General features: G+C 45.4%; 1 protein-coding gene across 4 annotated transcripts; it reads left to right on the top strand.

Moving 5' to 3' along the window:
- Positions 1 to 53: 53 nt before the first annotated feature.
- shdb (Src homology 2 domain containing transforming protein D, b) lies at positions 54 to 27786 on the top strand. 4 transcript variants are annotated; one of them, XM_037115340.1, is made up of 8 exons: positions 54 to 227; positions 3662 to 4046; positions 6552 to 6702; positions 9349 to 9570; positions 18866 to 18943; positions 19654 to 19828; positions 23046 to 23165; positions 26303 to 26489. In XM_037115340.1, exons 2-8 carry the CDS (start codon positions 3714 to 3716, stop codon positions 26487 to 26489), a joined length of 1266 nt encoding a protein of 421 aa, XP_036971235.1. In that variant the 5' UTR covers positions 54 to 227; positions 3662 to 3713. The 4 variants fall into 4 exon arrangements, with proteins under 4 accessions (XP_036971235.1, XP_036971237.1, XP_036971236.1 ...); XM_037115342.1 differs by lacking the exon at positions 54 to 227 and adding an exon at positions 2639 to 3059; XM_037115341.1 differs by lacking the exon at positions 54 to 227 and adding an exon at positions 2653 to 3063 and having other exon boundaries at positions 26303 to 27786.

Consider the following 27786-nt stretch of genomic DNA (forward strand, 5'->3'; position numbering starts at 1 on the left):
TCAGCGGACGTGGGCAAAGTTAAGGAGCTGTCATCTTGTAGACGGCCAGTCTTTTTGTCGGCAGCACGTCTAGCTTACAGCCACAACTTAACACGAAGGGGTTGTTGGGAAAGTTCCTCATTTTGGACGTCTGAGCCAATCACCGAAAGTAAAGTGTATGCCGCCAATGGCAAAGCTGGAAGAGCTGAACCCGGAAGTAAACACTATTACTGTGATAAAGGAGCAAGGTGAGCGAGAAATACCAAAATAGCGAAGTGTGGAGCTAGCTTAAATGTTCACCTGCTATTTTTGGTGCTAATAAGCTCATATACTCCATTAAACTTATATTTTACTGAGGCCATAACATTAACTCACTCTGTTTTTTTCATAAATAGGCATCTAAACTGCCCAGTTCCTTCTCACTGATGCACACTAATTAAGCTATTGTTTTTATTTTCGTAAGCCAAGAAGTTAAGAGAGACCTCCTTCATGTTGTTTATGAATTATACATGCAATGCACACCATCCACCAAATGAGGGCAGTAAATGCAAGGCAGAGGACACTGGAAATCAATTACTCCTTCAGTTTAAGTCTGTGAATCCTCTTTTCCAGCCTTTCAAAGACCCATGATGGTATTTAGATTATATTCATGGTTTTGACAGAGAGCCTTTGTTTGGTGTATGTCAAGTTGCACATGACTGTCTGCAGTCATCGGTGCTCGACAACATGTTTGTCTACCTCCCTCTAAAGGAGGGAAATTGAGGGGGGGGGGAGCAGCAACTGAAAGCGTGAAGTTCAGAGAAAATGTCACATCCATATTTAGCCCTTTATAATTAGGGAGTCTTATTAATTCTCTGAATGATTTCACAACTCCTTGTTGTTTCTGTTCGATTCAATTAAATCTTTGGCTCCCGTGCAGTGGTGTTTACTATGCATGAATAAACACAATGACTTTATAGATGTCTGTCTGCCTGTCTGTCTGCCTGTCTGTCTGCCTGTCTGAGATTATCTCTCACTGCAAGAGATCCCGGTTTTCCATTTCTGTTTTCCTCTCCCCTGTGCTCCCCATGTGTCGGGTGTGACAGCTTGCCTGTCTCTGATTTTCCATCTCTTGCTCACTTTCAATCTTTTCTTCCGCACAGTCCTGGCTCTCGGCCCGGCCAGGATGGAAACAAAAATTAAATGTATGCTCAATATGTTATACTGAGTCGAAGAGGAGGTGTTAAGACTTTTGCAGATGAAAAAGGGGAATGTATGGCTGAGGAGGGGTAGGAAGATGATTGGTGCGTGCAAAGATGTGACAAGGGATGAAAATGCAAAGGTAGGAAAGAATGGCAGAGAAAGGTGGAGGATGGGGAGCACAGGAAAGGCACTGAGTCCCTGAAGAACCAAAGGAGGAATTTTTTAAGATGTGGGGAAGAAGTTTTTATCCCAACATACTGTGTAAGGAAAGATCTTCTATTCTGTCCTGTCAACTTACTGAATGACTGGACCTCACTCCCAGAAGTTAAGAACTTTAGCTTAACATATTGATGTTGTTCCCACATGATGATGACTGGTTCTCACAATGTACTGTACACGATTGTGTTGTTCCCACAATCTTGTTCTGTTAGCCATTTAAAACCAATCTTTTTGGGTGGACTAGTGCAGAAAGGAGATGTAAAACAGATCCTCAGCCCTGGAGAACTTCTTTCCCACTGAGACGAATTTGACAGGCGCCTGCATCGGCTGATGTCATGAAATTGATCCAGCCTTTAAGTTTACGGCTTAACCTCCATAACTGATTTACACTGGACTGCAGGGACCCGCGAGATGTTTCCGATGACACAACCTCAGTGACTTCAGATGTCCCTCACAAACGGTTTGGGACTTCCTTATGATCCCCACGACCCTCCTTTAGGTCTGAAACCGACGCTAAGTGAACACTGGAGCAGAGGCAGGCAGGAAAGAGAAGGATATTAAGGCCTTCGTGGGATGATGGCTGTGGGGGGTGGATTCTAGCTGGATGACCTCATCCAGTCTCCCGCCCCTGGGAGAACGTGAGCTCACGAGCCTTGTAAAGAAAGAGGCATTTGTGGTGTTTTCGCAGACTCAGATGGCCTTGCTCAGTGTAGCACACAATCCAATTTAGCAGCTTTGGCCCTGGGTAATGGGACATCTGTGAGAGGATGAAACACGTTCTGACGAGAGGATGAAACAAAGGGAACGAAACCTCACTTTTCAATCAGAGCGGGCAGGCGTCAGCGCCTCTGTCATCTTGTTTTTTTGTTGTTGTTGTTTTTTTTTTGGTGAGGCGGACTGTTTTTGTGTCTGCACTTCAGTCTAAACTTCACTACACCACTGTTCGCGTCTCCCAGAGGATGATGGGATTCCTCTTCTTCCTCAAAAGCACCTTTTATGAGAAACCAGACAGAGCAGTTTTGTTCACCCTTCAGGCTTTTAGTCAGACTTTCTTCTGGGGAAGGGGAGGAAAAGAAAAAAAACCCTGCAAAATAATCCTCAGAAACCTCCAGTGAAGCTAAAACAGGACAAATTCTCCAGTGATGTCACGCGAATTATAAATAATGCACATCTTTCGGAGCACAGTCGTGCGAGCTGAATGTCTTCTTTTCTTCCCCCCCCTCCAGTTTCTGCTTCTTCATTTGTTTTCCCCACCACACACACATGCAGCTGTAGTGGTTCTGAAAGAGGATGCGTCTCTTGTTGCAGACGGTGTGATGTGCAGACATTTCAATGAATGAACGGTCGGCTGACTGCGAAAAGGGGGAATAGCAGGAGGATATTCCTGTGGGACCGAAGCGCCTCCCCTTTAATCGCTCGGTTGAGTTTGTCTCGGAGCTGTAGTCGCTTCACTCGCACGTTTGCAGTCAGTCGTCACTCAGAGCTGCTGTTTTGTTCCAGAAAAGCTGCTCTGCCCTTTTTTTTCTCCCTCGTCCTTTTGGGAAATTTAAATTAAAAAAAAAAAAAAAAGATAAACGCGCAAAGTGGAGGGTTTTGTCGCTTCTTTGTGCCGTTTTTATTGCGATCGAGATGAAGAAACGCGGAGTAAAGCATCCAAAGTGGCTGAAGGACTGAACAGGGTCGGTAAGTGGCTGTGCCTTGGCTGCGCTCACTGCTGTTCAAACCCCACTGTTGGTTTGAGTGGAAGTTCAAGAAAATTGGCGTATTTTATTTATTTTTTTCATTAAATGACAGCTAAGTTACGGACTGAAAGAAAATAAGATGTTTAAATTTAACACAACTTTGATAGCTCCTTGCTTTGACGGTCCCTTTCTATGACTTTCCCATTTTTTATCAGCATGTTAACGTCGCGATTTTATGGCAGGGGTGTGAAATGTGATTGCAGCCTTTGGGCAAAGTCCAGATGCCAGACGTTATTGCTCCCTGCGTAAAACAAAAGGGGTGCGTAAAAGCCCGGCTGCTGGTGTACTTTAATGCCACAGGAGTGCATGTAAACGCGCGCTGATTGTGGGTCTGTGATCAGGAGAAAGTTGTCCAGTGCAAATGTTATTAATATTATCATCATCAAAAGGATCAGGATTGGGTTTTATTTTTGGAGCAGAAAAATACTTTAAAAAATATTTTCCATCTGCTCTGGAGAAACGCACAAATCCAATCCCTAGCTGACACAATCTCATCAGAATTAAGGTCAAGAAATAACCCCTGTGTCTGCCCCCTGCAGCCTCCTGCTCTCACTCCACCACACAGCCGCCACCTTTGGAAGCAGAGCTGCGATGGCCAAGTGGCTGAAGGACTACCTGAGCTTTGGCAGCAGGAAGGTGCCTCCACAGCCGCCCACACCAGACTACACAGAGAGCGAGATCCTCAAAGCCTACAGGCTGCAGAGGGACCTGGACTTTGAGGATCCCTACGAGGATTCAGAGAACAGATCCAGGGGCGAGTCCGGGACTTCTGACCCCGCCACACCCGTGTACGGGTCTCCCATGAAGACGGCCAGCGTGGACGTGAAATCTCCCAAACACAGACTGATCAAAGTGGACTCCCAGGATCTGGGGCGCACCAAGATCCTCCTCAGTGCCATCTCTATAGAGGACCAGCAAGAGCCTGTAAGAGTTTCTCTTTGTCTGTTGGTGCTCAGAACAAAAAGCAGGTGGTGACACATTTGGTTATTTATGTGGTTCCTGGCTTGTGAAGTGGGAGAAGGAGGGATGAAGGGAAGGCAAAGCAAGTGGTGAAGGAAAAAAAAAAAACACTCTCCCACTTCCCTCTCCCATCCCATTTCGTGACAGCTTTATTGATCAAACTTCATAAAGCGAGCAACTGGTAATGTGTGTCACAAATACGCATTGTTTGCATAAATCACATTACATCCCGTGCGCCACATAAATTCCCTTTCCCCCGAGCTGGAGGAAAGAATTATTGATGGTTTGAGCGGACCGTTGAGCCTGAGAGGGTCACAGTCCCTCGAGTTTATGTCCTCCCATAAATAATAAATGGGGTTTGGTTTTGCAAGCTGAGAGAGACCCCCGCACGAGCACATGTTGGGGGACGTATACAGTACGCCGTATGGTGATAAGCCGAGGGCCACAGGGAGGTATAATTCATAGTGTTGTGCTGTTTGTGTCATCAGAGCCGCAGTGCTTTCCTGTCTGTGTAGTGTTGCATGTTGTACCGCGAAGAGAAAAGGCAAACAGATGTTGAGAGAGAAAGAGAGAGAGTGACTGGAGCAGGAGCAGAGGTTTTTTTCTTTACAAGGAGCTGGTCTTCACATTAATTCAGGTCACATATGCTGAGTAAGTCGAGGAGTATTTCAGGGTTTTTTCGGCTCTGCAGTTAAAATCCATGACTCCGCTCATGGAAAATGCCACAAGTGCGAAAAAAGTCCTGAAGTGGATTGAAGTAATGGTCTCAACTCAAGTCGATAGCTTGCCCCCTCTCTTCCCCGCTCCCTCTCCTCTCCCGCTCTCATTAATTTCCCAGGGCCTGTGGGAACATCCGCACTCTGATTAACATTGCAGATTCCCGTGCATCGATAGGTAACCTGTTACAGAGTCAACACGGGATTAGGGTGTGATTTTTTTGCGAGGGCGTGTGCATGCCGAGCAGGAATTTGGGAAGCGACAGCAATTTCCTTTGTCAGATAGAGAAAGAGGGGAAGAGAGCACTTTCCCAAAGGGTGTATGTATCTGTGTGCACGTTTGTGTACATGAAGTTGTGTGTGTGTGTGCGCGAGACCATATGGCTGCCTTTGTAGCTGTCAGGGTGCCAGATGACCACTGTTTTCCTCCTGTGCTTGCATGAAAGAACAAATGCTCCCGACCGGCCGACCTTCTCCCTCTTTACTCTCTCCAGCCAAAAAACAAATTATCTCGAGACAGGATGATTTGTGGCTTTTACTAGAAACAAAGATACACCACAGCTCCATAAAGGGTTTTAAGAGGGAAGTATGTTGCATAGCTGCTGAATATACATAGATCTGGTATGGCATCGCACATGCTAAAGGTGCAAATTAGTGCCTTGATGATACTCCAGAAGCGTTTCTTCGGCAGCCAAACACATATTTAAGGTGCCAGTCAGTGAGGATGTGATTGCTTTTTGAGAGCGCTGCGCTCTCCATCTCAGGTCTTGATGAGCCATTGTCTGTGCAACACGCCTTCTTTTGGGCATTTAAACATGTATTGCTGACAGAATTCTCCTAATTACCAAGTGCACACTCGGATCCTAGGATGTTAAGATTCAAGTGTGTCATTTTTAAAAAAATGTGATGTGGAGCTTTTACAAAATGCTGGATGGAAACCCAAAGTCATTACAGCCTCTGATTTAAATGTCAACTCTCTCTTTGCTCTAAAGCTGCAACATTTAATCAGTGGAGTTATTTGATGATAGTTGTCAGCTATTTAATTAACAGCCAACCATTTTGATAGTCGATTAAATGGTTTGAGTCATTTTTTTTAAAGCAACGTTATGCAGAAATTGGCATTTCGTGCACACACACCCCCAGATTCTGAGTGTTACACAACTGCTGTAAAGACAAATCCCAGGTTTGTAACCGTTGCCAGACTTAATGTTGGTGCTAACTACAAACAAAACTCATGACATCATCATGTTGTGTGTTGACAACTTGTATGTTGAGGTAAATCTAACGCTGTGATCTCACCCTCGCATCACACCACTCACCTTATTACAAGTCACTGTACCATCAACATGATTTTGAAGCTGTTATTTTAATGTAAAAAAGTGACGTAATGTTGCTTTAAGAAAGAAAAAGTGAAAAACTCTCTGATTCCATCTCCTTAAATGTGAGTAATTACTGGTTTTCTTTTGGTTGAGGACAAAACAAGACGTTTGCGGACATCGTTTTGTGCTTTGGGAAACACTGATGGACATTTTTCACTGTTTTCTGATGTTTTATAGACCAAACAACTTACCCATTAATGGAGATCATAATCAACGGATTAATCAGCAATGGAAATGATCATTAATTAAAATTGGTTTGCATTCAGATATAAATCAAAAGATGCTGCTGACATTTCCCTCCAGCGGGCAAAAGTTACTGTCCTGTCACAAAACTCAGTTCTTCTTCATAAGTAAGTGTGTGTCTTGTCCTTTAGGTGGTGCCGTCTGCTCCGTTGGCGGGCGACACAGATTATTCAGACCCTTTCGACGCTCGCTTGGACCACAGGCCGGAACCAGATCTCGGACCTGTTCCCTGCGAGAACAATGGCTACATGGAGCCGTATGAGGCCCAGAGGGTCATAACAGGTCAGTGGAATTACACTGATCATCAGTCAGTATATTATCAGTATTACAGTGTTTCACTGAGCCACATTGTTACCATAGAGCCATGGTCCTGTTTCCTTTTACTGCTCTCTTTTTGAATAAAAGCTTTTCATTTTGAACATTCTATTAGACCCACACATCCACACAAGTAATGAATCAGAATTGCCCTCGTGATTTGAGGGTAAGTTGACAACCTGAAGGGTGAAAGTCAGACCTCTCACCTAACGTACAGTCACAGTAGGGAATTTTATTGCATTTCATCCTCACCAAATCATGAATAAGATATGTAGTAATAATATCATGGATCTACTGTAAAAATCTGTCCGCAATTTCTTTGATGAACACCTTTAAGACAATTAATGGCCTTATTATTCTTTATTATATCAATATGTCATTACTTCCATATTTTCCAGTTCTTTGTTCCTAAAACACTGCTGTTAAAGGCAGCTTTGCTCAGTAATTCCAGTGTAATGACTCCATTTGTTAGTAGACGGTGTTACAGTGGAGTGCTGTAACCCTCCACTCCACTGTATTTCTGAATCATCACAGGCTGAGGCTGCTCTCAGCCCCGCGAAATGTCCCTCATTCAGACGTGTCTATCCAGTCTCAGACCTCCCTCGTCCCTCGTGATTTTCTCCCACATCATCTAGCCGCACATCTATCGTTTTCCATTTGTCTCTCCTCCTGTAACATCTCTGTCTGGCCCTCTCTCCCTGCTCTGTCCCAGTCATTTAGTGTAAAAGCTCTCCCCTCCTCCTCCTCCTCTCCCTCCATTTCTCTATCTCTCTTCATCTGGAGGGCTCTCTCTGGCCCAGGGGGGAGTCTGGCTGTCTCTCTAATCTGTCCTTTAGTGAATTTTATGTCCTGTGCTCTCTCCGTCGTCACTTGTGCTGCCTTTTTGGTGGTCAAACGAAGTTCTTAATGTGGAGCATCCCTTCCTTGAAAACCTTCAGAAAATCTGAAGCGAGATGAAGCCATCAGAGACACTGGATGTGCAGCAGTGATGGCAAAGCATTGTCACAGCTCTTTCATTGACTTTGAATTGCGCCTGTCACTCCAGGGCTGTCTGTCTGCCTGCTTTTGTCTGTCTGTGTCCTAGTCTGCTCATTAAAAAACAAAGCAGAGCAGCAAACGGCAGATGTGCGATCGGAATAGAAAATTACCTCTCACAAAGACTGGTCCTGAAAAGACACCTGTATGCTTTTTGGACAGTGCTTACAGCGTAATAAACAGTTTTTTGTTTCCCTGCTCCGACATGCACCTGTGCACCTTAACGCTCCCTGTCGCCCTACACCTCAATCTTCAATCTCTGTCATCTTTCCTTCAAATTGCTATTTTCTTTCCTCCCCCCTCCTGCCTGTGTTTTCCACCATCAAGCTTCCTATGAATTCTCATTTTATTTCCTACGTGCCTGTTTTTATCTCCCTGCCTTAATCTTCTCCATCTCCGGGCTGCCAGTGACACTGCGGGTTCCCAGCGCAGGTAGAGCAGCATTCAGCCCCGCTGCGCTTCTGTCTCAATGACTTAACATCAGACGATGACAGAACTCCCCCCACCCCACCCCCCCGGCTCCCCTCCCTCCCTCGTCCTCCTCTCCCATCACCCTTCCTCGCAGCTTCCTTTTCCTCTTCCTTCTCCTCCTGTTCCTCTTTTCCCCCCTCCCTCGCCTTGCTCCTCCTCCCTCCACTTCCCCTCCACCCTCTTCTTCATAACCTCAGGGCCTTTCCCCAGGGCCTCCGCTCGGTCGCCATGGTGACTAAAGGGCCGCCCAATAGCGGTGTCTTGTCGTGTGAAGGTTAAAGTTTTGCTCTGCCTTTCAGCAGCGAACCCTTCCATTTATTCCTGTTCCCTTCTCACATGGATGCACCTCCTTTGCATGGCTGCTGGCTGTGTACAAAAAAGATACCTACTCCTTCATTTTTTCCCCCTTCTTCCCCTGTGCCACCTCTTTTTCTTTAAAAGGTACATTTTTGAGGTCAGCATATCAAAGCACCATTGCTGATTGCAGCTGCCGCTGCAGCTTAGTGGATCCTATTGATGCATTCAGAAATCAGATTTCATCCTCCTGCTTGCGTCAATAATCTCCAATCCTTTTGATCTCATGGCCATATTTGACTCCTCCTCCTCCTCCATAATAGTTGCAGGTGCTGAGAAACATTCCTTGGCTGGAGCCCACTGAGAAATTGATGAAAACGTTAACATGGGAACATGGATGCTGTTGTGAGCCGTGCTAGATTGCTGCTGGGGTTTCAGGATGGACAAGAGCAGCGGGAGGGGGTGGCGCTGGGCTTTTTTTTTTCTACAGTGTTGCTACTCAGCATCTAGCCCAAGGCCTCGTTAAGCCCCCCTATATGAGATTCTGAGCCCACGGCAAGCTGTGCAAACATCATTTGTCTCTCTCCCTCTAATTCTAGTCATGTCAGAGCTCAACAGGCGTTTTGATTTACTTTGTAGAACAGAATAATATTAGTGCTGTGCTCAGGGGAACCTCATCGCTTCAGGCAAATATTATTTCTTAACGTTGCTTGTTTTGTTTTTTTCCTTATGTCACATTCCCCCCCAAAGAAATCTAGAGCATGTGTGTTTGTCAAATCACGAAGTTGTGTTGTTTTGCACATGCGTCAACAGAGCTCCAGCGTGGCCCAGGAGGAGGACGGCTGCGGGGCGGCGTGCAGCTCTACGACACCCCCTACGAAGACGAGCGAGGCCAGCGCCTGGGACTGGTGTACGGAGAACCTCAGGAGGAGGGCAAGGAGAGCAGCAGGCTGCCGCAGGATGACGAGAGGCCGGCCGATGAGTACGACCAACCCTGGGAATGGAAAAAGGATCACATCTCCAAAGCTTTTGCAGGTAACCAGAAAATAATGACAGTAATCACGCAGGCTGTATGATTGGTAATGAGCTCTTCCTACACCTGTTTATATGGGTTCACCATCACTTCTGGAAAACAGAAGTGATGGTGTTCAGTCCCAGTGGCTCTTGTGAACCACTTCCTGTTGACTTGGGCCCCTTGCTGCCTTACAGGAAGCAAACAGTTACAAACCTGGGTTTTAAAATCGGTGCAATAGTTAAGTCCAGCTTCTTTCACCTTAGGCAGCTGGCAAAGGTGAAGCCCTTCCTTGCACAAAAGCACTTTGAAACAGTAATCCACGCCTTCATTACATCGCGGCTGGATTACTGTAACGCACTTTATCTTGGAGTCAGCCAGTCCTCCCTGGCGCGTCTCCAGTTAGTTCAAAATGCTGCTGCTGGCCTCCTGACTGGAACGCGTAAGAGGGAGCACATTACTCCCATTTTAGCCTCTCTCCACTGGCTGCCTGTGCACTTTAGAGTCCATTTTAAGATTCTTTCATTTGTTTTTAAATCCTTAAATGGTCTCGCCCCGCCTTACCTCTCTGAGCTGCTCCGCCCATACACTCCTGCCCGGTGCCTCAGGTCAGCTGATCAGCTGCTCCTGGAGTTACCAAGGGCCAAACGGAAGCTCAGAGGGGATAGAGCCTTCTTTGTTGCTGGTCCTAAATTGTGGAATGACCTCCCGTTATGTATTAGACAAGCCCCTTCACTGTCCGTTTTTAAAAAACGTCTTAAGACCCATTTTTATTCCTTGGCTTTTAATCCAGCATGAGACTCTGTTTCTGTTTTTGCTTTAATATTATTTTAACATTGTTTTATCGTTTATTATTGTTTTTATATTGTTCTTTGTTTTATATGTCTTATTTCATGTCCTATTTTATGTACAGCACTTTGTGTCAGCTGCAGCTGTTTTTAAAGGGCTTTATAAATAAAATTGAGTTGAGTTGAGTTGAGTTGATTCTCCATACACTTGGTTTTCACTAGTCTTTGGTTCTAAATTTCGAACTGAACAAACTAGAGATGTAACCAATTGAATCCCGATAGACATGGAGTAGAGCAGAGAAAGGGAAAGTAGGCTAAAAGGGTTATGAATTTGAACATCTCCTTTGAGGATAAGGATCCGTGGTCTGAACCAAAGTAGTGAACTCTTTATTCCTCTCACACAGTTGTACAAATCTATGATTGCAACACATGACAGACAGATTTATTCTGTTCTTACCTTTCACAATAAGAGTCCGTAGCTGCTAGTAAGAGCCAAACTTCACTCAGTAATTTCAGTAACAGGCAAGTAAAATAGCTAACTACTTGTTAATTTTGGTAGTTATTTAATGTTCAGTGATGTATCAGGAACATGTCATTGACGTTTCTGTCAAAATAGGTTACAAAACTGTTTGTGTACGCTGTTAACTATAGTTCTAAAATGGTTATTTTGCATATAAATGTGTTCAACTCTCCTTATGCTTCCTTTCCTTATCAATCAGTACTCGTTTTGCAAGAATGTCATATTTTTGGCAACAACTGAGGTCGTGGCATTACGTTTGACTCAACAGTGCGCCTGAAAAAGCAGAACACCCAGTTTAAAGCCCAAACATTGGCAGACATCCATTGTATGGCGGTGCCTTTGAGTGAAATGATGAATCACATCTCCTGGAGCTCCGGGAGCTTCTGGGTTACCAGCAAAATCCAAAAGGCATCTCACAAGATATGCCTTTTTTTTTTTTTTTTTTTTTTGTCGGAAAGGGAATCATTCAGTAGAATTAGTGAAGACAGTTAAAACCTGGCTCCAAAAGAGCTGTTTGTAAAGGTCACACAGAGAGCCCTGCTGCTGACGCGACATGGTGAAATACTCATCTAACTGTCCTGACCTTTAGTGTCGTGTCTGCCCCCCCGCCCATCTCCGAAGCCTTACTGCAGGATACGGAGAGTGCTGTGACCTTCACTGTCTCAGCTCAAATGACACATATCTTTCTGTCTCTCTCCATTTTTTTTTTTTTTTTTTTTACCACATTTCAACTCCTTCTGGTGACTATTGATTTCTTTCTTCCCTCTCCCTCGCACATATGTCAGACCACAGTTACCACAGCCTCCGAGATGATCATTAGAGTTGACAGAGACGTCTTGTGTGTTTATATTCGCGAGAGACATACGGTAGGCGCCATAAGGAGAATCTTAGCGGGGGGAACAAACCGAGAGAGCTCAAGGTTAATTTTCTTCCTTAATCATAGCATCACGCGCAGTATGTTTTTAGAAATAATTGGCTCAGTGCATGATTTTTTACTTGTCTGACAGCGCGTGTCACATCCCATCCCATTATGTTGCATCTACTCAATATAACTGGAAGGAGAGAGCGAATAAGTGGCAAGAGAAGCAGAGAGGGGAGAAACACAGGCAGACTGATGGGTCATTTAGGAGTGGATCAGTGTAAGGCATGCCGGGCCAACTCGACTTAATTGAGCTGCATCTCCAAGTCACCGAGGTCAAGGTGATGGGATAATAAATCAGCCTTGCCTCGTGTGCACTCGCCTCCATTCCCGCTCTCCTTCCCCTCTTCCCGTCCTGTGTGTGCCCCCCCTCCCCACCCCCCCACCCCCTTCTCCTCTCAGTTAATTACATGCCTACATGTGCATGACTGATCCGGTGCTAATAAGAGAGTCATGGTCAGCACACCACGCACTCACAGATATATCCATTAACACCGTGTTCATGCTCAAATCACATTAACCAGAGCGGCAGCAAAGACACGCCGTAACTTATCCGAGAGTGGGGATGATTTCAAAAGGAGGTGCGCGGCAGTTAATTTAAAAAAAGCCAATCTCACCTCTCACCTACTTAGCACTCATTCCTGCTCCATCCGTCGTTTTCCTCCGCTCTTTGTGCCACACACTCGTGCAGAGTAGCGCTTACAGCACCATTAGAGGGGAGCGCTGGAGGAAAACGCTTGTGCGGCTCGAGTTGTCCGACCCCTTGTTTTTTCCATTTGGAGTCAGCACTCTGAGCTGGCGTGCTGTCTGAGCGGACCAGAGCAGTGAAGTGTAAACACACAAACAGTATTTTCCATTCTCACATTTAATCCATATTCCCAGACCCACTCAGCGTTGCTAGGCACGGGCCACATGTGAGGGAGGGGAGGAGAGGCGGGAAGGACAAGGATGGGGCAGAGAAAGATGGTAGAGATGGACAGAGAGAGAGAGAGAGAGGGAGAGAGAGGGAAAATGGATAGAAAGGCTACAGAGAAAGCTAGCTGGAGAGGCACCTCCAAGGTTATGGTATGTTTGGTGGCAGCTCATTGGATGTGTTCTGGGGTCCTGGTGCTTCAGAGGGGAGGGGCGTTGAGGAGAATTAATGGTCGGGGTCTCTGGTGAGGTGAGTCGGAGGGAGAGAAGGGGAGGGGGGGAGTCAGGGCCATTGTGGCGGGGTGCAATCAGTCATCTGCGAACACAGCCACACACTCTCACACATATATACACCAGCGGTGACAGGGCAGCCCCCGCAGCCCTCCCTTCCCTGTGGATGTGACACACTCACTCAGATAACCCGCTACAGGGGGGCAGAGGGGGCATCGCAATCTGCCAGCAGCCCCTCATCATCGCCTTCAAACAGGAGCATGCACACGCACACACGTGTGGATCCTCGGCTAGGTTTTCCAGCTCTGATTATCGGGCCCCTAATTCAAGGGTGAGAAGACGTTGAGTGTGCGTTGGCACAAATGAGCGTGGGTGTGTGGGAGGGGCTGGTCGGGTGGATTGCTGTTGCTTATTGTGTGTGGATTTGCGGGCGTTTCGTTCATGCAAAATCTCTCTCTAATTAGGACTTTCACAGCTCCGCGCTTAAATGTAATCGCGGGGATGAATACTGCATAATGCGCCTGTTTTTTCCAATGGTATCAAAAATAAGCCTGCCTCCGAATCATTGTATTTTATTTTCCATTGGTTTTGTAGTCCAGCCGTGTGAGGATGAGCGTGGCGGTGCCTGAGGAGTCGGGACGCGACAGGACCCTTGTAGTCCGGTGGGGTTTAATTACAACATTAGAAAGCTGTCACCGGTCACCACCGTCCAGCTCAAATTACGGCAGTCATTAATTTCTAGGAGTCAATAGACAGTCCGGCAGTGAGATATTGTCCCCGCAGCCATTCAGCTCTAATTAGTGAGCTAATGAAAGGCGCAATCTCATTTCCTCTCTGATGGCCACACCTAATGAACAGAACAATAAGTGCTTCAGGTGTTTCGTGTTTATAAGTTTTATAGCCCAGCTTTGAGCCATTTGTTGCCGATGATGGCCGTCTAAAGGTGGACGAGTGGGCACATCATGATGAGAGAGCTGCAAATCAGCTGGAAATCTTGATGGGGAAGGTGAATGAATAACACTGCCGTCCCTGGCAATTACTATTATGGCGCCATTGAGCAAAAGCACTTATCGTCCACTTGTTCGAGTGCAGCTGCTCATTAGGCCACAGCAGGAGACAGGGTGCTGTGGAAGGAAGCTCCCGAATAGATTAATGTTGGCACCAAAGGGTGGACAATTTTTTTTGTAAGCCTTCGCAGAACGACAGGACATTTAACAGGCTCTGCGGAACTTGTGGTTATGCTCGTTAGATTGTGGTTTGACAGACTCCATTTCTAAACTAATGTTGGCTACTGCTTAGGTGCTGAGACGAGGCACACAAAGTGACATCCTCTGGACTGTCCGGGAGATTCCAACCCAAGTCCTTCACAAAGAAATCCTCAGTGCAGCAGCATTAAACAACCAAAACAAAATTGTCCACAGGCTTGTATAGGCAACCGAGAGAGACGGAGAAGGTGTCACCGCTCACATAATGTTACAATCTGCTCACATTTGGCCAGTAAAAAGCTGATCAATACATGTAAACTGCTAAAGATTGTTAGTGGAGGCCCCCTGAAGCCTTGTTATCCTTTACCTCATTCTGACTTTGAGTGATTTGCCCTGACAACTGTTGAGTTAAGTGTCATGAAGTGTGTCTCCCTCCCCCGAGCTGTAATAGCTTTGTCAGTCGCTTCACTACAAGTTTTAATTTGTCCAACACTTTGGTTTATGACCAAATACCAGCAAAACTAACATTCCATCTGCTGTACTGGCAAATGTTAGCGTGCTATTCTAAGATGCTGAACATGTTAATCTTGATCTGATGCACACTGGCGTGTTTGTATTGTCACTGTACATTGTTAGCATGCTGATGTTAGTTTGCAGCTCAAAGCACAATAGCCTCACAAAGGCTGTAAAATTAAGAAATTCTGAAGAAGGCCTTCCATATCATTAGACTGATTCATCCATTCTTGTGTAAATAGCGCTGTTATCTGGACGCTGAAGGCTGCTCCAAAGTATTAGTGACAACAGAAGCAAAACTTTAGCAACGCTTGCCTTGACAGATGGTCAGCAAGCGCAACTTGTTTTGTCCGGTTGTCTAGATACACAACAGCTATTTTGTGTGTGTGTGTGTGTGGGTGTGTGGGTGTGTGTGTGTGTGTGTGTGTTATGTCCTTGAAAATGCATTTTTGTGTATTTGAACATACAGGCAAACATGGTGAGCCAAGAAAATTAGATTTTCATTTCTGGTGTGATGCTGCTCTGTTTCTGTAAGTAGGCCCTGGGGCCATCTGACCAGCCTCTTCATCAATTTACTGGCACAGTGGAAGGACTCTTGTCGCGCTCTCACTCTCTTTCACCCTCGCTTCCTTCTTCTCTTTGTCACATTTCCTCTCCCTCTCCCTCTCCCTCCCTCCCTCGCTGCTTCCCCCTCTCCTTCAGCCTGAACCCTCACTGACATTAATGAAAAGGCATGTCCTCCGTGATTCCTCTCTCCCCGACCAATATGAGCGACGGGGCGGAGGGATGATGGAAGTGGAGTAGGGCAAGAGAGGACAGGAGCGGGGGAATATTGAAAAAGAGATAATGCCCCACTTAGAGGAAGATAGGTGAAAGAGGAGGGACGAAGAAAGAGAGGTGTTCAATACAGAGAGAAAGAAGGCGAGAGCGGCATGAAGCCGGAGGGGAATGGATGTAATGAATGTCTGGGAAATGGATACACGGACAAGAATAACCATGTGCGATGCTTTTAAGATTAAAAACAAAATGGTGAAAGGACGACTTGTGTGAATGACTTTTTTTTTTTCACCCCCTCCAGCATCAGGTGTTAATTGTTTGTCCTTACGGCGGCCTTTAAGCCCAGCGGAAGGTCTTTGTGTGCAGGGAGAAGATGGGTTGCAGGGGCTGTTTTGAAAAACAGATGTCTTCATTAATGAACCTAGTGAAGCTGCTCTGTTGTCTTTGTCTACTCCTCCTTTATTACGAGGACACAGAAAACAGCTGGTGTGCTTGAAAAGTCAGTTATCCATCACTCATGTCGATGTGCACAGCACAGAGGGGGAAAGCCTTGTCTCTTCCACAGATAATTCTATGATAATTGTGAGCAGGTAGTTGAGGCTCCCAGGCACATGTGGGATTTTGGCAGACTGCAAATTACTCAATTGCTGTCACCTGTTTCATCAGAGGGGTTAAAACGGGGGTGAAACTGATGAAAAACAGGCTCTTTGTTTCAACATATGTAATGAATCCAGTTTAGTAGATTTTAATCATGAATATCGGCTGTCAGCATTGATGAGAGTGGGGCTTTTGTCCATAAAACCATTAGTGTCTCAGTCCCAGTGTCTCGTATGGAAGAACAAAGCGGAGCACTAACAGCCCTCTTTGCTGGACAGAGCCACAGGTTCACATTAGAAGTGAATGGGAGCCAGATGTTCCCTTGCAAGTGAATGACTGTCATGGTGCAATTGTGTGTTTGTGTGTTAGCCCGGTATTCAGCCTTTTGTGATTTATGTGTGTGTTGCCCTAGTTGGCTTGGGAGAGTCTGCGGGTTTAGTAGAGGTCGCCCTAAATCAAAGGAAAAGTCAACGGTTTTAATCTCAGTATAATGTGAAAATGGATTTCTTGATATATTCTGACAGATAGTGGAAAGCTTCATCCTGTGACACACAGGGCAACAGCATTTTAACACTGCGAATTAACATTTAGCACATTTATCAGCACATTACACCAAATCCCTGAGCTATGTAGAGAGCTTACACAGCCAAAAATACACAGTAACACCGACAAATGTCTTCTGTTTGATGTCTGGCTGCTACTAGATGTCTCTGTTCTCTGTTTTTGTGCGCTCGCGTGCGGGTCACAACGTTAGTCAAAGAGACAGAAAAATCTGCCACAAGTCTGATGATTTCAGCTTACAGTGCAATGCAGACTAAGTTTAACAGGAACTTTGCTGAGTTTCAAGAAGCTTTGTACCTCTGCATTTTTTGTCATTTATGCAAATGAAGTTTTGCATTCTGTTTAGGTGAGCTAGTCCCAGGGCTCTGGTATGAATAAGAATGGTAAGAATGGAGCTGTCATTAATGTTATTGATCACACCTGTGGCTCTCTTGCTTTGACAAGCCAAAATGATTCATGACAATGGGGTTAAGATTTTGCTTTAAATGGAATCCATCAGTTAGGGGTGCTTATTGGTCCGGTGTATGTTTTTTGCAGGGAATTCCACTTCCATGTAGCGTCAATTTCAAAAATGTTGATCTCTTTTTTTAATGTATCTCCAGCCCAGTGAAATACTTGTTTTAGTGACTTTAATTTAGTGTTTGAGTAGCAGAAAGCTTTCAGTCTTGGACCCAGTCATCTTCTGGTTTTCACTGTTACTCATCCAATCAGTGAGTGATTTACCGCCCGGATGCGGGATGAATGCACTTAACTACCTGTGATGTGCCTTGCTTCAGTCTAGCGAATTGAGTTAAATGAACTGAAGGAAAGTGGAGAGCAAAAACCTCCTCCTCCTTTTTACTTTATTTGACTTGTTAAGATGGACAACAGCCACCCAAACTAGTGTAGCAAGAGAGGAATATGATGGAATTTTCTCCTCTGCCTGTCGAACACCACTACCTGAGCTTATCTCGTGCTCAGATGGCTGAGCACATTTCTGATCTGTAATAAATTGGCTGTCTCCATTTTCTCTCTCTCTTTCTCTCCTCTCTCTTTCTTTCTTGTTACCCTTCACTTGCTTTCGTGTGCTTCTCATTTACACCCCTCACTCCTTCCTTGTGCCTCTCTCAGTTTTGCTTGAGACTTAGAGGTGTGAAATGTGGTGGGGTGGCGATCGGACAGGCAGCGGAGTGTGGCGGTGCTGGTGTTTCGGGGTGTCAGGTGCGTGTGTGTGTGTGCTATTGTGTTTGCGTGCATGTCTCCCATTGAGGGGTGCCAGGCCACGCGTTAATCCTGGCTCCGGCGGAGGTGCAGCCCGCTCCAGATGGGGCCATTGTGCTGCGCCATGCATCAATAATTCACGGAGAGCCAGAGAAAGTGGCGGAGTGTGTCTGCCTGCTCAATAATTAACCAGGGAGGGCGAGAGGCATGTACGTACAGCCTGGGTCTCTCTCCCAAACGCCCATTCAAATGGCCTTTGATGTCGCAGGCCTGGGGGGTCTTTGGATTTGTCAGCTCATTAAGACGTCACCCCTCTTTTCCTTTTATTTGTTTTGTAATCCCTTTTTCGCTGTGAGCAGGAGCTAAATGTAGGTGTGAAGACGGCAAATCGCATAATGCGCGTGTGTAAGACTGTTACAGTAGATGGCTGGCTGCCATGGTAGATAATGAGCTATTTTCCGTTCTTTCTCACAGTGCACCTTCTGCCGCTCTCCTGCTGTACTGTAGGTAGGACAGTGAACAGAGCATTACTCTGCCCCCGCGCTCCTCAGCTCCTCTGTCACACTGTGGGCTGAGCGCACAAGAAGTCACGTTTTGTTTGCATTGCTGCTGCCTGACAATTTCTTAAGGTGGTTTTGTTCGGATGACTATAAATAATTCAGCCTCCGACTTCTCCCGTCCTCTCCTGTTTCAGTTTCATCGCGTTCCATTGCTCTTATTGCTTGTGATAAATGACCGCAAATATAGGGCCCGAAAACCAATAATGTGTTTTTCCACAAGTGTGATTAAGTGAGGAGACGGGTGGTAGAGTGTATTACTTCAGGACCAGAGGTGTGGTTAACTGCATTTCATGACACCACATCCCCCTCAACAGAGCTTCCCTTTCTTTGCACCTCCGCCACATCTCACGTCTCGCTAAGTCACACATTTAACATCTCGCACCTGAATTTCAGTCTCGCTTCTTAATTATCACCACTTCTCTCGCACGTCTTCCCCTGCGTTAACTTTTTTCCGACCACTCTGCTGTTTTCTCACTCTGTCGCTCCCTTTTTCTCTCGCCTCCTCCTCCCCGCCACCCCCCCCCTTCTTCATTAGACATGAGGGAGTTGTCGGAGTTGCCCTGGCCTGCCCCGGTGGGTCAGCTGGAGGAGGAGCACCTCATCAGAGAGCAAGGTGACCTCCCGCCCTGAAACCCCCCCCGCCCCACACACCACCGCCGCCGCCATGCCGTCCCTTATCACCACAAACAGGCACACATGCAGTCACCCTGACCCTCATGACCCAAGCTGTTGTCCTACATCTGCTCTACCTCCATCCCAAACCCCCAGCGGCCTGCAGCTGCACCACCTGCATCTCTCCCTGCCTGTTGCGGTTGTTGAGTTGTCTGCTTTTTTTTGGGTTGAATGCACCCCCTTTCTCACCATATTCTGCTCTTGCATCAGCCATGCATGAAAAGCTCTCTAAATTAGGATGTCAGCCACGATCGTGTCAGGGCACTAAGTGCTGTGTCACATGTAATGTTAAGTAAAGTTCTGTACATTCAATCGCACCAAAATCAGACAAGAAAGATGTAAACACTTCAGTCTGTAAGTAATCTGCAGTGCAGTCTTCTGGAAGACCAAGACATATACGACCCTGGGGGTCTCATGAAAATGCTGACGTTGGTGTTTGTGACGATGCTGATGGTTTTGCGGTCTGTCAGGCCGAGACCTGCCATCCTCTAAATTGACCCGTCCAGGAGAGGTCCCGCTGCTGCATGCGTGGCTTTGCAATAGCCGGATGTCCGATGTTTGCCCAAGTCAGGCTGTGTGTTTTAATCCCTTTTGATTATAGCGCTGTGTAAATACCGTGACTCACTTTTTCTGTTCCTCCTCTGCCAACAGTGCAGTTTGATGGCGCAGAGTGGGACCGCTCCTCGTCGCCCACAGAGCGGCTCCGTCCTCCGGGCCCCAGGTCCAGCCCGCTCGCTGGAGGGGGGATGAAGTTTCGGATGCCGCAGGAATGCCTCAACATGGTGGGGGAGAGAGTGGACCCCACTCTGCCTCTGGAGAAGCAGGTGTATGTATGCAGTCTTCTATTAAATCCACAGGAGTTACTTCAGGACATTGCTCTGTATAGGCGTATAGGCTGCGCTCTGGTTAAGGGTTAATCAGATTAAGAAGCATACATGCTTTGGTATTCAGTGACTCTTCATTGGTCATGAGTGTGTTTACACGCACTCTGGTTATGATCAGGTTTTTGGAGTATCTTGGGTATGTGTTGGCACGACATAACCTAGATCGAGACACATGGATACAACCAGGCAACCAAGTTATCCAGGATATCTTTCCGTTATCTGGCATCGCTGACCCCAGCAGTCGCACTAAGCAGTCACACCATTATTAATTATTAAAAGTCAGCCAGGTTTTCCACATGTAGCATATATGAATGCGTTCACGTAAAGGGGAGGTGTTTGCAGCAGAATAGATGACCAGTCACAAACATAGACAGCACAGGTCTTCTGACTGCAGAGCAGAATACTCAGAGCTGTGATATTAGACAAATAGAAGAAATTAAACAGATAATCCCGGCTAAAAGCAACACGGTTGTTGCTGCCAAGCATCGGAAGGACGAAGAATTGCAGACTGTGCGAATGCATAAATTAACAGGCTTACAATATCACCTCCACATAAATTTGACACATTATTGTGTATTCCGTCAAATGAATGTCTTCCTGGGATGAATTCTTGTGACAGTTTTAGCTTTTATACTTTCAGCTGCAACACCGCACTGTCAAATGGACTCCGAGAGCAAATCGGAAAAACATCTATAAACATTATTCAGAGCGGTGCTTTTGTATCTTCTAGCAAGAACAAGGCTTTAGTGTTTCAGTCAGTCTCTGTTGTAAGATTACATCAGTATAAAAAAAGAAAAGCACAGTGAAATGGCTTTAACGTTGCTCGCAGCCAACAGGAAAAGAAAATTAAGTGAAGGAAATCGTAGGCGGCCCTCCTACACAGGAGCGCACCTCTCACAATCCCTCAACGAGCTCTACGGGATCTAACATGAATGATATTGCCATTTTCCATAGACTTTACTGGACAGAAGGTGGTGCTTATATAAGTGTCGATCTGTTATCTCAATCTTAACGCGGTCCGGAGCAGGTTAGGAGTGCAGTTACCATGGCGACGTACCTCGCTAAGAAGTAAACTACTGATTTATGTACAAGTAACGTCGCTAACCGCAAATCGAGTCTTGTGGAGTACCCAGATAAAAACCAGGATAATGTGGTGTCTCGACACCTTCTCCTGGTTTATGAACTTGCAGAACAGTGGCTGAGATGGGTAGCGATCAAGGCACACATGCAGCTAGACAATCAGACACCTGGGTACTGATATGATGACACAAACAGAGATACGAATAACCAGTTTGTTCATGTTTCATGTAAACGCCATGTCCCCAGTATGATCGAAAACAAGATAAGACTCGAGACCAGGACGCTAATGCACATGTAAATGCGCCCAATGACTGATGGTCTCGGTTACCATTGATGTAATTATCTCGAATATGATACAGGATTACGAAATCGCCCTGTCCTAGATGATAAATAGCAGTGATGGTGCTGGTCTGTATGACTCGACATCAGCTGGAATCAAATTGTACCCACAATGCTTTGCAAGATTGGATGTTTGCAAGTAGGACTTAGCATTATTCTGACTTACAGAGTTTAAATGTATCAAACAAACCTGGATCATGGAACTAATATGTGCATGTGAATAAAATTAGCGCATCCTAGTAATCACTGTAGGCTTTAAATGTCTCTGCATGGCTGTCGTGCTTAAAGTGGTTTGGAATTTTTGAGGTAGAACTGGGTTCTGCATCCCACAAATTAAGCCAAAAATCCATTTTATTGCCCCACTTTGATCCATTAAGGGGCGTGGACACATTAAAACCAAACGGTTATGTGTTTCGGTTAAGCAGCACTCATCAGAGCTTACAGAACTGCGGAAAGGTTAGAACGAGAACTAATTAAGTCAGAACATTAAAAACACACATTTACTTTGGTCTTGTAATTTCAGACATCATTGGTGTTATTTATGTGCTGTTTCTGTGCACATAAAAGGCCGTTTTACTAATGAAATCCAGCCACACGACACCCCTTAAGCACACTTGCACATGCGCACCATCGCGACACACGCAGCGTTCACTTGATTATTATGCTCCATTACTCCCTGGTGATTTCTAATGAGGTTGTCTTCAGCTCTGCTTTAAACAGCGAAACAGTGTCATTGTCAACCTGTAGCATTCAGTGCACCTGGCCAGGATGTGTCCAAGAAAATATCAACATCATGCCAAAATATATGTCACTTACTGATTCTGTTCCCTAACAGTTTTGTCCTGTCGTATGATATTTTTTATTGTGCGTTGGTGGAACAGTACCTGCATGTTTAGCCACACTTGAGGGAATGTTGTTCTGTCTGTTGCACTGATAACGACGCTGGTCATCCCGACTGACATATCCTAATTATCCTTAATTTGTCGATGGATTGCCATGAGATGTTTACATAACTCTCTGTAACTACATGGTGAATCCACTGTTTTTTTCTATGGTACCACAATGAGTTTGACATTGGTAGTTTTGAGTTAAACATCTCAAAAACTATAACATAGATTGCTACACAACATGGATCAGATTAGAGATGTTAAAATGTAAAAGATAATACTGACAAACAGATACCATGAACACAGTAATATGAATTATAATGACTTTGATAATCTTTCTTGGGATGTACTTTGAGTTTTCGGCTAATTGGAAAATATCAGCATGTGGATAATCTCAATTGAAGAATGCGAATGTGGTAAACATTACCTATTTAGTATCAGCATGTTAGCATTGTCATTTTGAGCCGGTCAGCATACTGAATTGAATATCGAGCTCAAAGCACTGCTGTGCCACAGACGCTACACTGGAAATACTCCAGAGAGGCTATTTCTTATTTGGAATTAGATAGTGTAGTGAAGTCATTTTTTCTTTTATCTCAAATATTAAGCTTTGGAAACATTAATACTGTTAATGACTTACCACTTGTATGATCATTGCACCTATGAACATTGTTACACTGTAGAGGGCTAATCTTAAGATGTACTGATGTAATTATCAACTTTTGGAATCAAATCAATTAGTTTCTTTGCTAGAAACATCCATCAGTAAAGTTTGAGAGTATGTTTGAATCACACTTTACATTACCACTTGCATCATATCTGATTTTGTGTATGTATGTGTTCTGTGTATCAGATGGTACCATGGTTCGCTGTCACGCTCGGAGGCAGAGTCGCTGTTAACGCTGTGTAAAGAGTGTAGCTACCTGGTGAGGAACAGTCAGACCAATCGCTCCGACTACTCGCTGTCCCTACGGTAAGACTCGGGATTCACACATACAGACACACTCAACGCACACGCACATCGACCTAACATGTAAAGCAAATACCTGTACACACTCAATATCGTCCTCTGATCCGCAGCTTTACAATTTAATTGCACTTTTCTCATCCCCATCTATATCTGCTGTTCGACTAGGGATTGTGTGCAAAGTGTGTATGAAGCCACCTGAGCTACCGATCTCATATCACAGTGTCTACACCTCTCCATCTGTCTCTCCCTCCTCTCTCCCCCTCCCTCCCTTCCAACATCGGCCCCGCTCAAGATCACTGCAGCACTGATTCCTCTCCCGATACTCATTTGCAGGGCACAATACTGCTTATCTGGTCAAATCTCTCGCTTATAATTACCGCCGTGATCCATCGTCCCGGCCACACACTGCTCTCCCATCATCGCTCTGTCCTCACCCCATCCTTGGCCCCTCTCGGTGGCCTCCCGTTTTTGGCCCCAGCGGGCCTTCTAAGTGGTAATCAGGCAGGTAGAGCACACTCCAGTGCACACATCATCCTCCCCATAATCACTAATGAATATGAATTACCTTCTGTGGGCCACACAAGAAGGGAATCAGGGAGGGAAGGGAGAGGAGGGGGGGTGCAGGAGTGTCACAGTGTTGTGCTGACATATAAACAAGCTCATGCATTACTCATTTACATGAGTAGAGTGACTTTGACACACATACACACACATACACACACACACACACACGCACGCACGCACATTTGCTCAAGCAACAAGGTCACCACTGGCACTTGTTCCCCAGCTGGCTCATTTGGGGTTTGGAAGGAGAAATATCTCAAACTAAATCTATCAGCCTTACACTGTTTCAGCTGTTTGGAAGCTGGAACAGTCTGATGCTGACGTAGACCTTCAGAGTCTTAACAAAACAAAGAACAGCATGGCACAATCTGAAAAGAGTTGAAGCCACCTAGATCTTTAATCAGCTTAAAGGGATATTCCGGCGTAAGTTTAATCCATGGTCTTACACACAGTGACATCAAGTAAGACCCCCCCTCGAGAGATCAGGTAGCGGTCAGAAACCGCTAGCTTATGTTGTTTTAGCAACCTAAGAATAGACCACACGATAACAAGACACCGCAGTCTATGCCTCCAACCAAGAAACTGCCACAAATAATGCTCAGAACAGCACCAGACCTCAGCGACAGTACAAATAGGGTCCAAGCACATAGTTCGAGGCATCAGACATGCTCCTGCATTATTTGTCTTGTACACCGAAAGCTTGTATAGTTCAATACAGTACAGTAAAGTACAGTACAGCCAGGTGAGCGGTGGACACGTTAATCCTGTGGCTCTTACCTCCAAGCACAATAGTTTACATGATGTGGTTTAAATGTTCATTAGATCATTGTATTTCTTGGCCCTTTGTACCTTGTCACAAGAATTTCTGCCATATTCTCAGATATCAGCAATTTTGGGAACACAATGTTATCATAAAAGAAAAACAATATCTTATTAGAATTGTCCTGTACATGACACATGTTGTGCTCATCTTCAGGTTCATATTTTTATTTCAGGTAACTACTAGAATAGGTGCTCTATGCTTTATTGCTAAAAAAAAAACAAAAAAACAAAACATCGTTTTCTCAAACTGTCCATTGCTGAACCACTGTATTGCCTCTCTGTCTGAAACACTCGGCTGTGGCTCCTGTCTCTCCTGCCAAATACCCAGTCTGCTCTGATTGGTCAGCCCACACATGCTGACCCAGCACCGCTGACAACAACAGAGCTGATGTGCTAAATCAATTCTTACATGCCAAACTAGCAGCAAGGCTGAAATTAGGCAAATGTGTGACTCCATGATGTAGTTTGATGTCACAAAGCCACAGAATTGAGGCGGGACTACTGATGAGGTGTTTCAGGAGCATTGCTTTCTGTGGGAGAGAGGAGCTTCCACTGGTGTGGACCTTGACCTTTCTAGCTTTGAGAGCTCTTTAACACAAACATGAACGTACACTGTAGGAAAGGAAGAAAATGACAAAGTGTAATAGGTCTGCTTTAATGTCCCCAGAAAGTTCTTTATCATGGCTGCATCTAGTTTATAAAGAAATGGAACTAAGTCTTTATCAGGGTGTTGTGACTGGTTTGTCCATTGTTATAAGATACTGACACCACCTCCATGATGTCAGTGTACCCTTCGGTAAGGACAGCTTGTGCGATAACACCCGCTATCAGCTCCGTTGTATAAAATTAACAAAGCATCGTTTTTGGGCGTTCCTTGGAAAAAGTGAAGCACACCCGCCGCATATTAAGATTACACAGTAATGGGGACAATGGGAGGAATGACGAAGGTTGTTCAACAGAGACGAAATGAAGAGTGAGTCAGACAGACCTGCCAGATTTAACCCAACATGAATATTTATGATGGAGCTTCTAATGTAGCACGAGATCCAAAGACTCCCCAAAACAAATGGGAGTGGATGAAAGCGTGCTGTCAGCTGTGAGCGCTGACGTGACGAAGCCTCTGTGCTCCCGAGGCCGGTGGGACGGTCGCACGCTGTCTGTTGTTTGGCTGTTTGTAGTCACAGCCAGTGTTTTTGGTTTCACTGCACTTCAAATTTTAATTTGGTTTACTAGAACAATGACAATTACGGTGACCGGCTCCAGCCCTCGTCTCTCCCTCTGCTTCTATAATTAGACGCACATCCCGACTGTCTGGCTCTTAAAGGGGAAGTCCTGTCCCGGCTGCCCGACACTTAAAGGGAGGCGACCAGTGTGGTTCTCTCGGCTCAGCCACACTTTCACAGTCCAGCGTTTTCCTTCTCGCGTCCCTCCGTGTGCTTTTCACATCACTCGTTCATCCATCATAATGTCCCTCCCTTCCTAATTTGTGACACGCCGTTAAATCTTGGTCAGACTCGCGTTCTCAGAGTGCAGGGAAATGACGTGAACATATATCCCAGCTGTCACTTCCACTGTGTCATTATGTGACAAAATGTGTGGAAGGCAGCGTGGTGTTTGATGTGCCCCACATTTCATGTCGCCCTTCTTCCCTTGTCCGCACGTCTTTCTCACTTCGGATCTCTTTTTTCTTTTGCCGCCTCCCTTCCCTTCTTAATCCATCCTTCCTGTTTTTTTTTCCTTCCTTTTCCTCTCAGGAGCTGCCAGGGTTTCATGCACATGAAGTTCACCCAGTGCAAAGACGGCAAGTACGTGCTGGGACAGAACAGCCCTCCCTTCGACACCATACCGGAAGTCATCCACTTCTACACAACACACAAACTCCCGATCCGAGGCGCCGAGCACCTCTCCCTGCTGTTCCCCGTGCTGGTGCAGACGCTCTGACTGACGCGGATGCTCGTGGATTTTATCATGATCGGACATATAAAACTTGAATGTTTGATGGGATCGTCAGCAAAGTGCCGGTCCTCCCTTCTTGTTGGACTGGACAGCTTCCGATGATTCAACACATCACCCACCACTGCTGTTGTACCTGTGCCAAGTGTCTCTAACATCCGGGGGATCGATTCACATTAAATGCAATACCTGAACTTTCAGCCACCTTTGCTGTAACTCGTCTCTCTCATCCCCTCGCTGGGGCAGACTTCAGGACACCTGAAATTCTCCCTTTCCTTATTACATATCTTTCACAGCCGACTGAAATGCAGAGGAAGTTAGCAGAGCTGTAACTGGACAAAAGTCTGTATATTCTGAATGAACTGATGGCCAGGTTTACAGAAAACCTGCAGAAGATTTAATCACTGCTGTTCCACAAAAAATAAACCTCACTGATACTGGTAGAAAAAAAAGAAAATATTGCTGATGTTAGGTGAAAAAACCTGACAAGTCATATTTTTCATGCTACATAGTTTTCATGTTTATACCGGAATCAAAAATAAGAAAAGAAACCTTTTTCATCCTCAGGTTTGGGGAAAACCTTTTTGTAAATGGTGGTGAGTTAACACTTTCCATTCAAAAAACAAGAAAGAATGCTATTTTCAAAGATAAAAAGGTTTTTACCAACAGCAGTGATGCTTTTCTACACAAATCCACACCCGTTAGTTTAAACCCAGTCTGTTGTGCACTATCATGCTGCTGTACATTGAGGATTTGCTTGACACATCTCCATGTTACTTGTTGATTGTTCGTTGTATAACAACCGAGAAGTTGTGTTGTATCGGTACTTGTGTTGACCTTGCTGACCTGTATCTCTTGACTGGTTGCCTACATTTGTTAGACAATGCTGGGTTTGTAAAAAGCCACTTGTCACTGCTGTCATCGTCTTTTCACTGAGCTGGAGGCTACATCTGAAGCAAAGAGACGCTAATCAGGAAACTTTGTGACTCTTGGCCACATTCTCACACTTCCTACGTATTTTCCGGCCGGCCAAGTCCCTACATGCCGGTGAGTGAGATGTATTTGAGTTAAATGCTTGCCATCTGGAACGGGTTCCCCATGTCTGCTGCCTGGTTGCAGCGTCGTGTGGCAAAAACTGATTTCAGAGAGCCAACTTCTGGCAGTGGAGATGACGAATCGAAGAATTATTTAAGTCATTTTTTCTTCATCCGAAAGTCTTTACGGACTGGGCTGTATTAATTGTTACTTCTGTCACGAGTAAAAAGATGACGGGATGTATAATTTA

This window comes from Acanthopagrus latus, chromosome 11, assembly GCF_904848185.1.
Source record: "Acanthopagrus latus isolate v.2019 chromosome 11, fAcaLat1.1, whole genome shotgun sequence".
NCBI lineage: Eukaryota > Metazoa > Chordata > Actinopteri > Spariformes > Sparidae > Acanthopagrus > Acanthopagrus latus.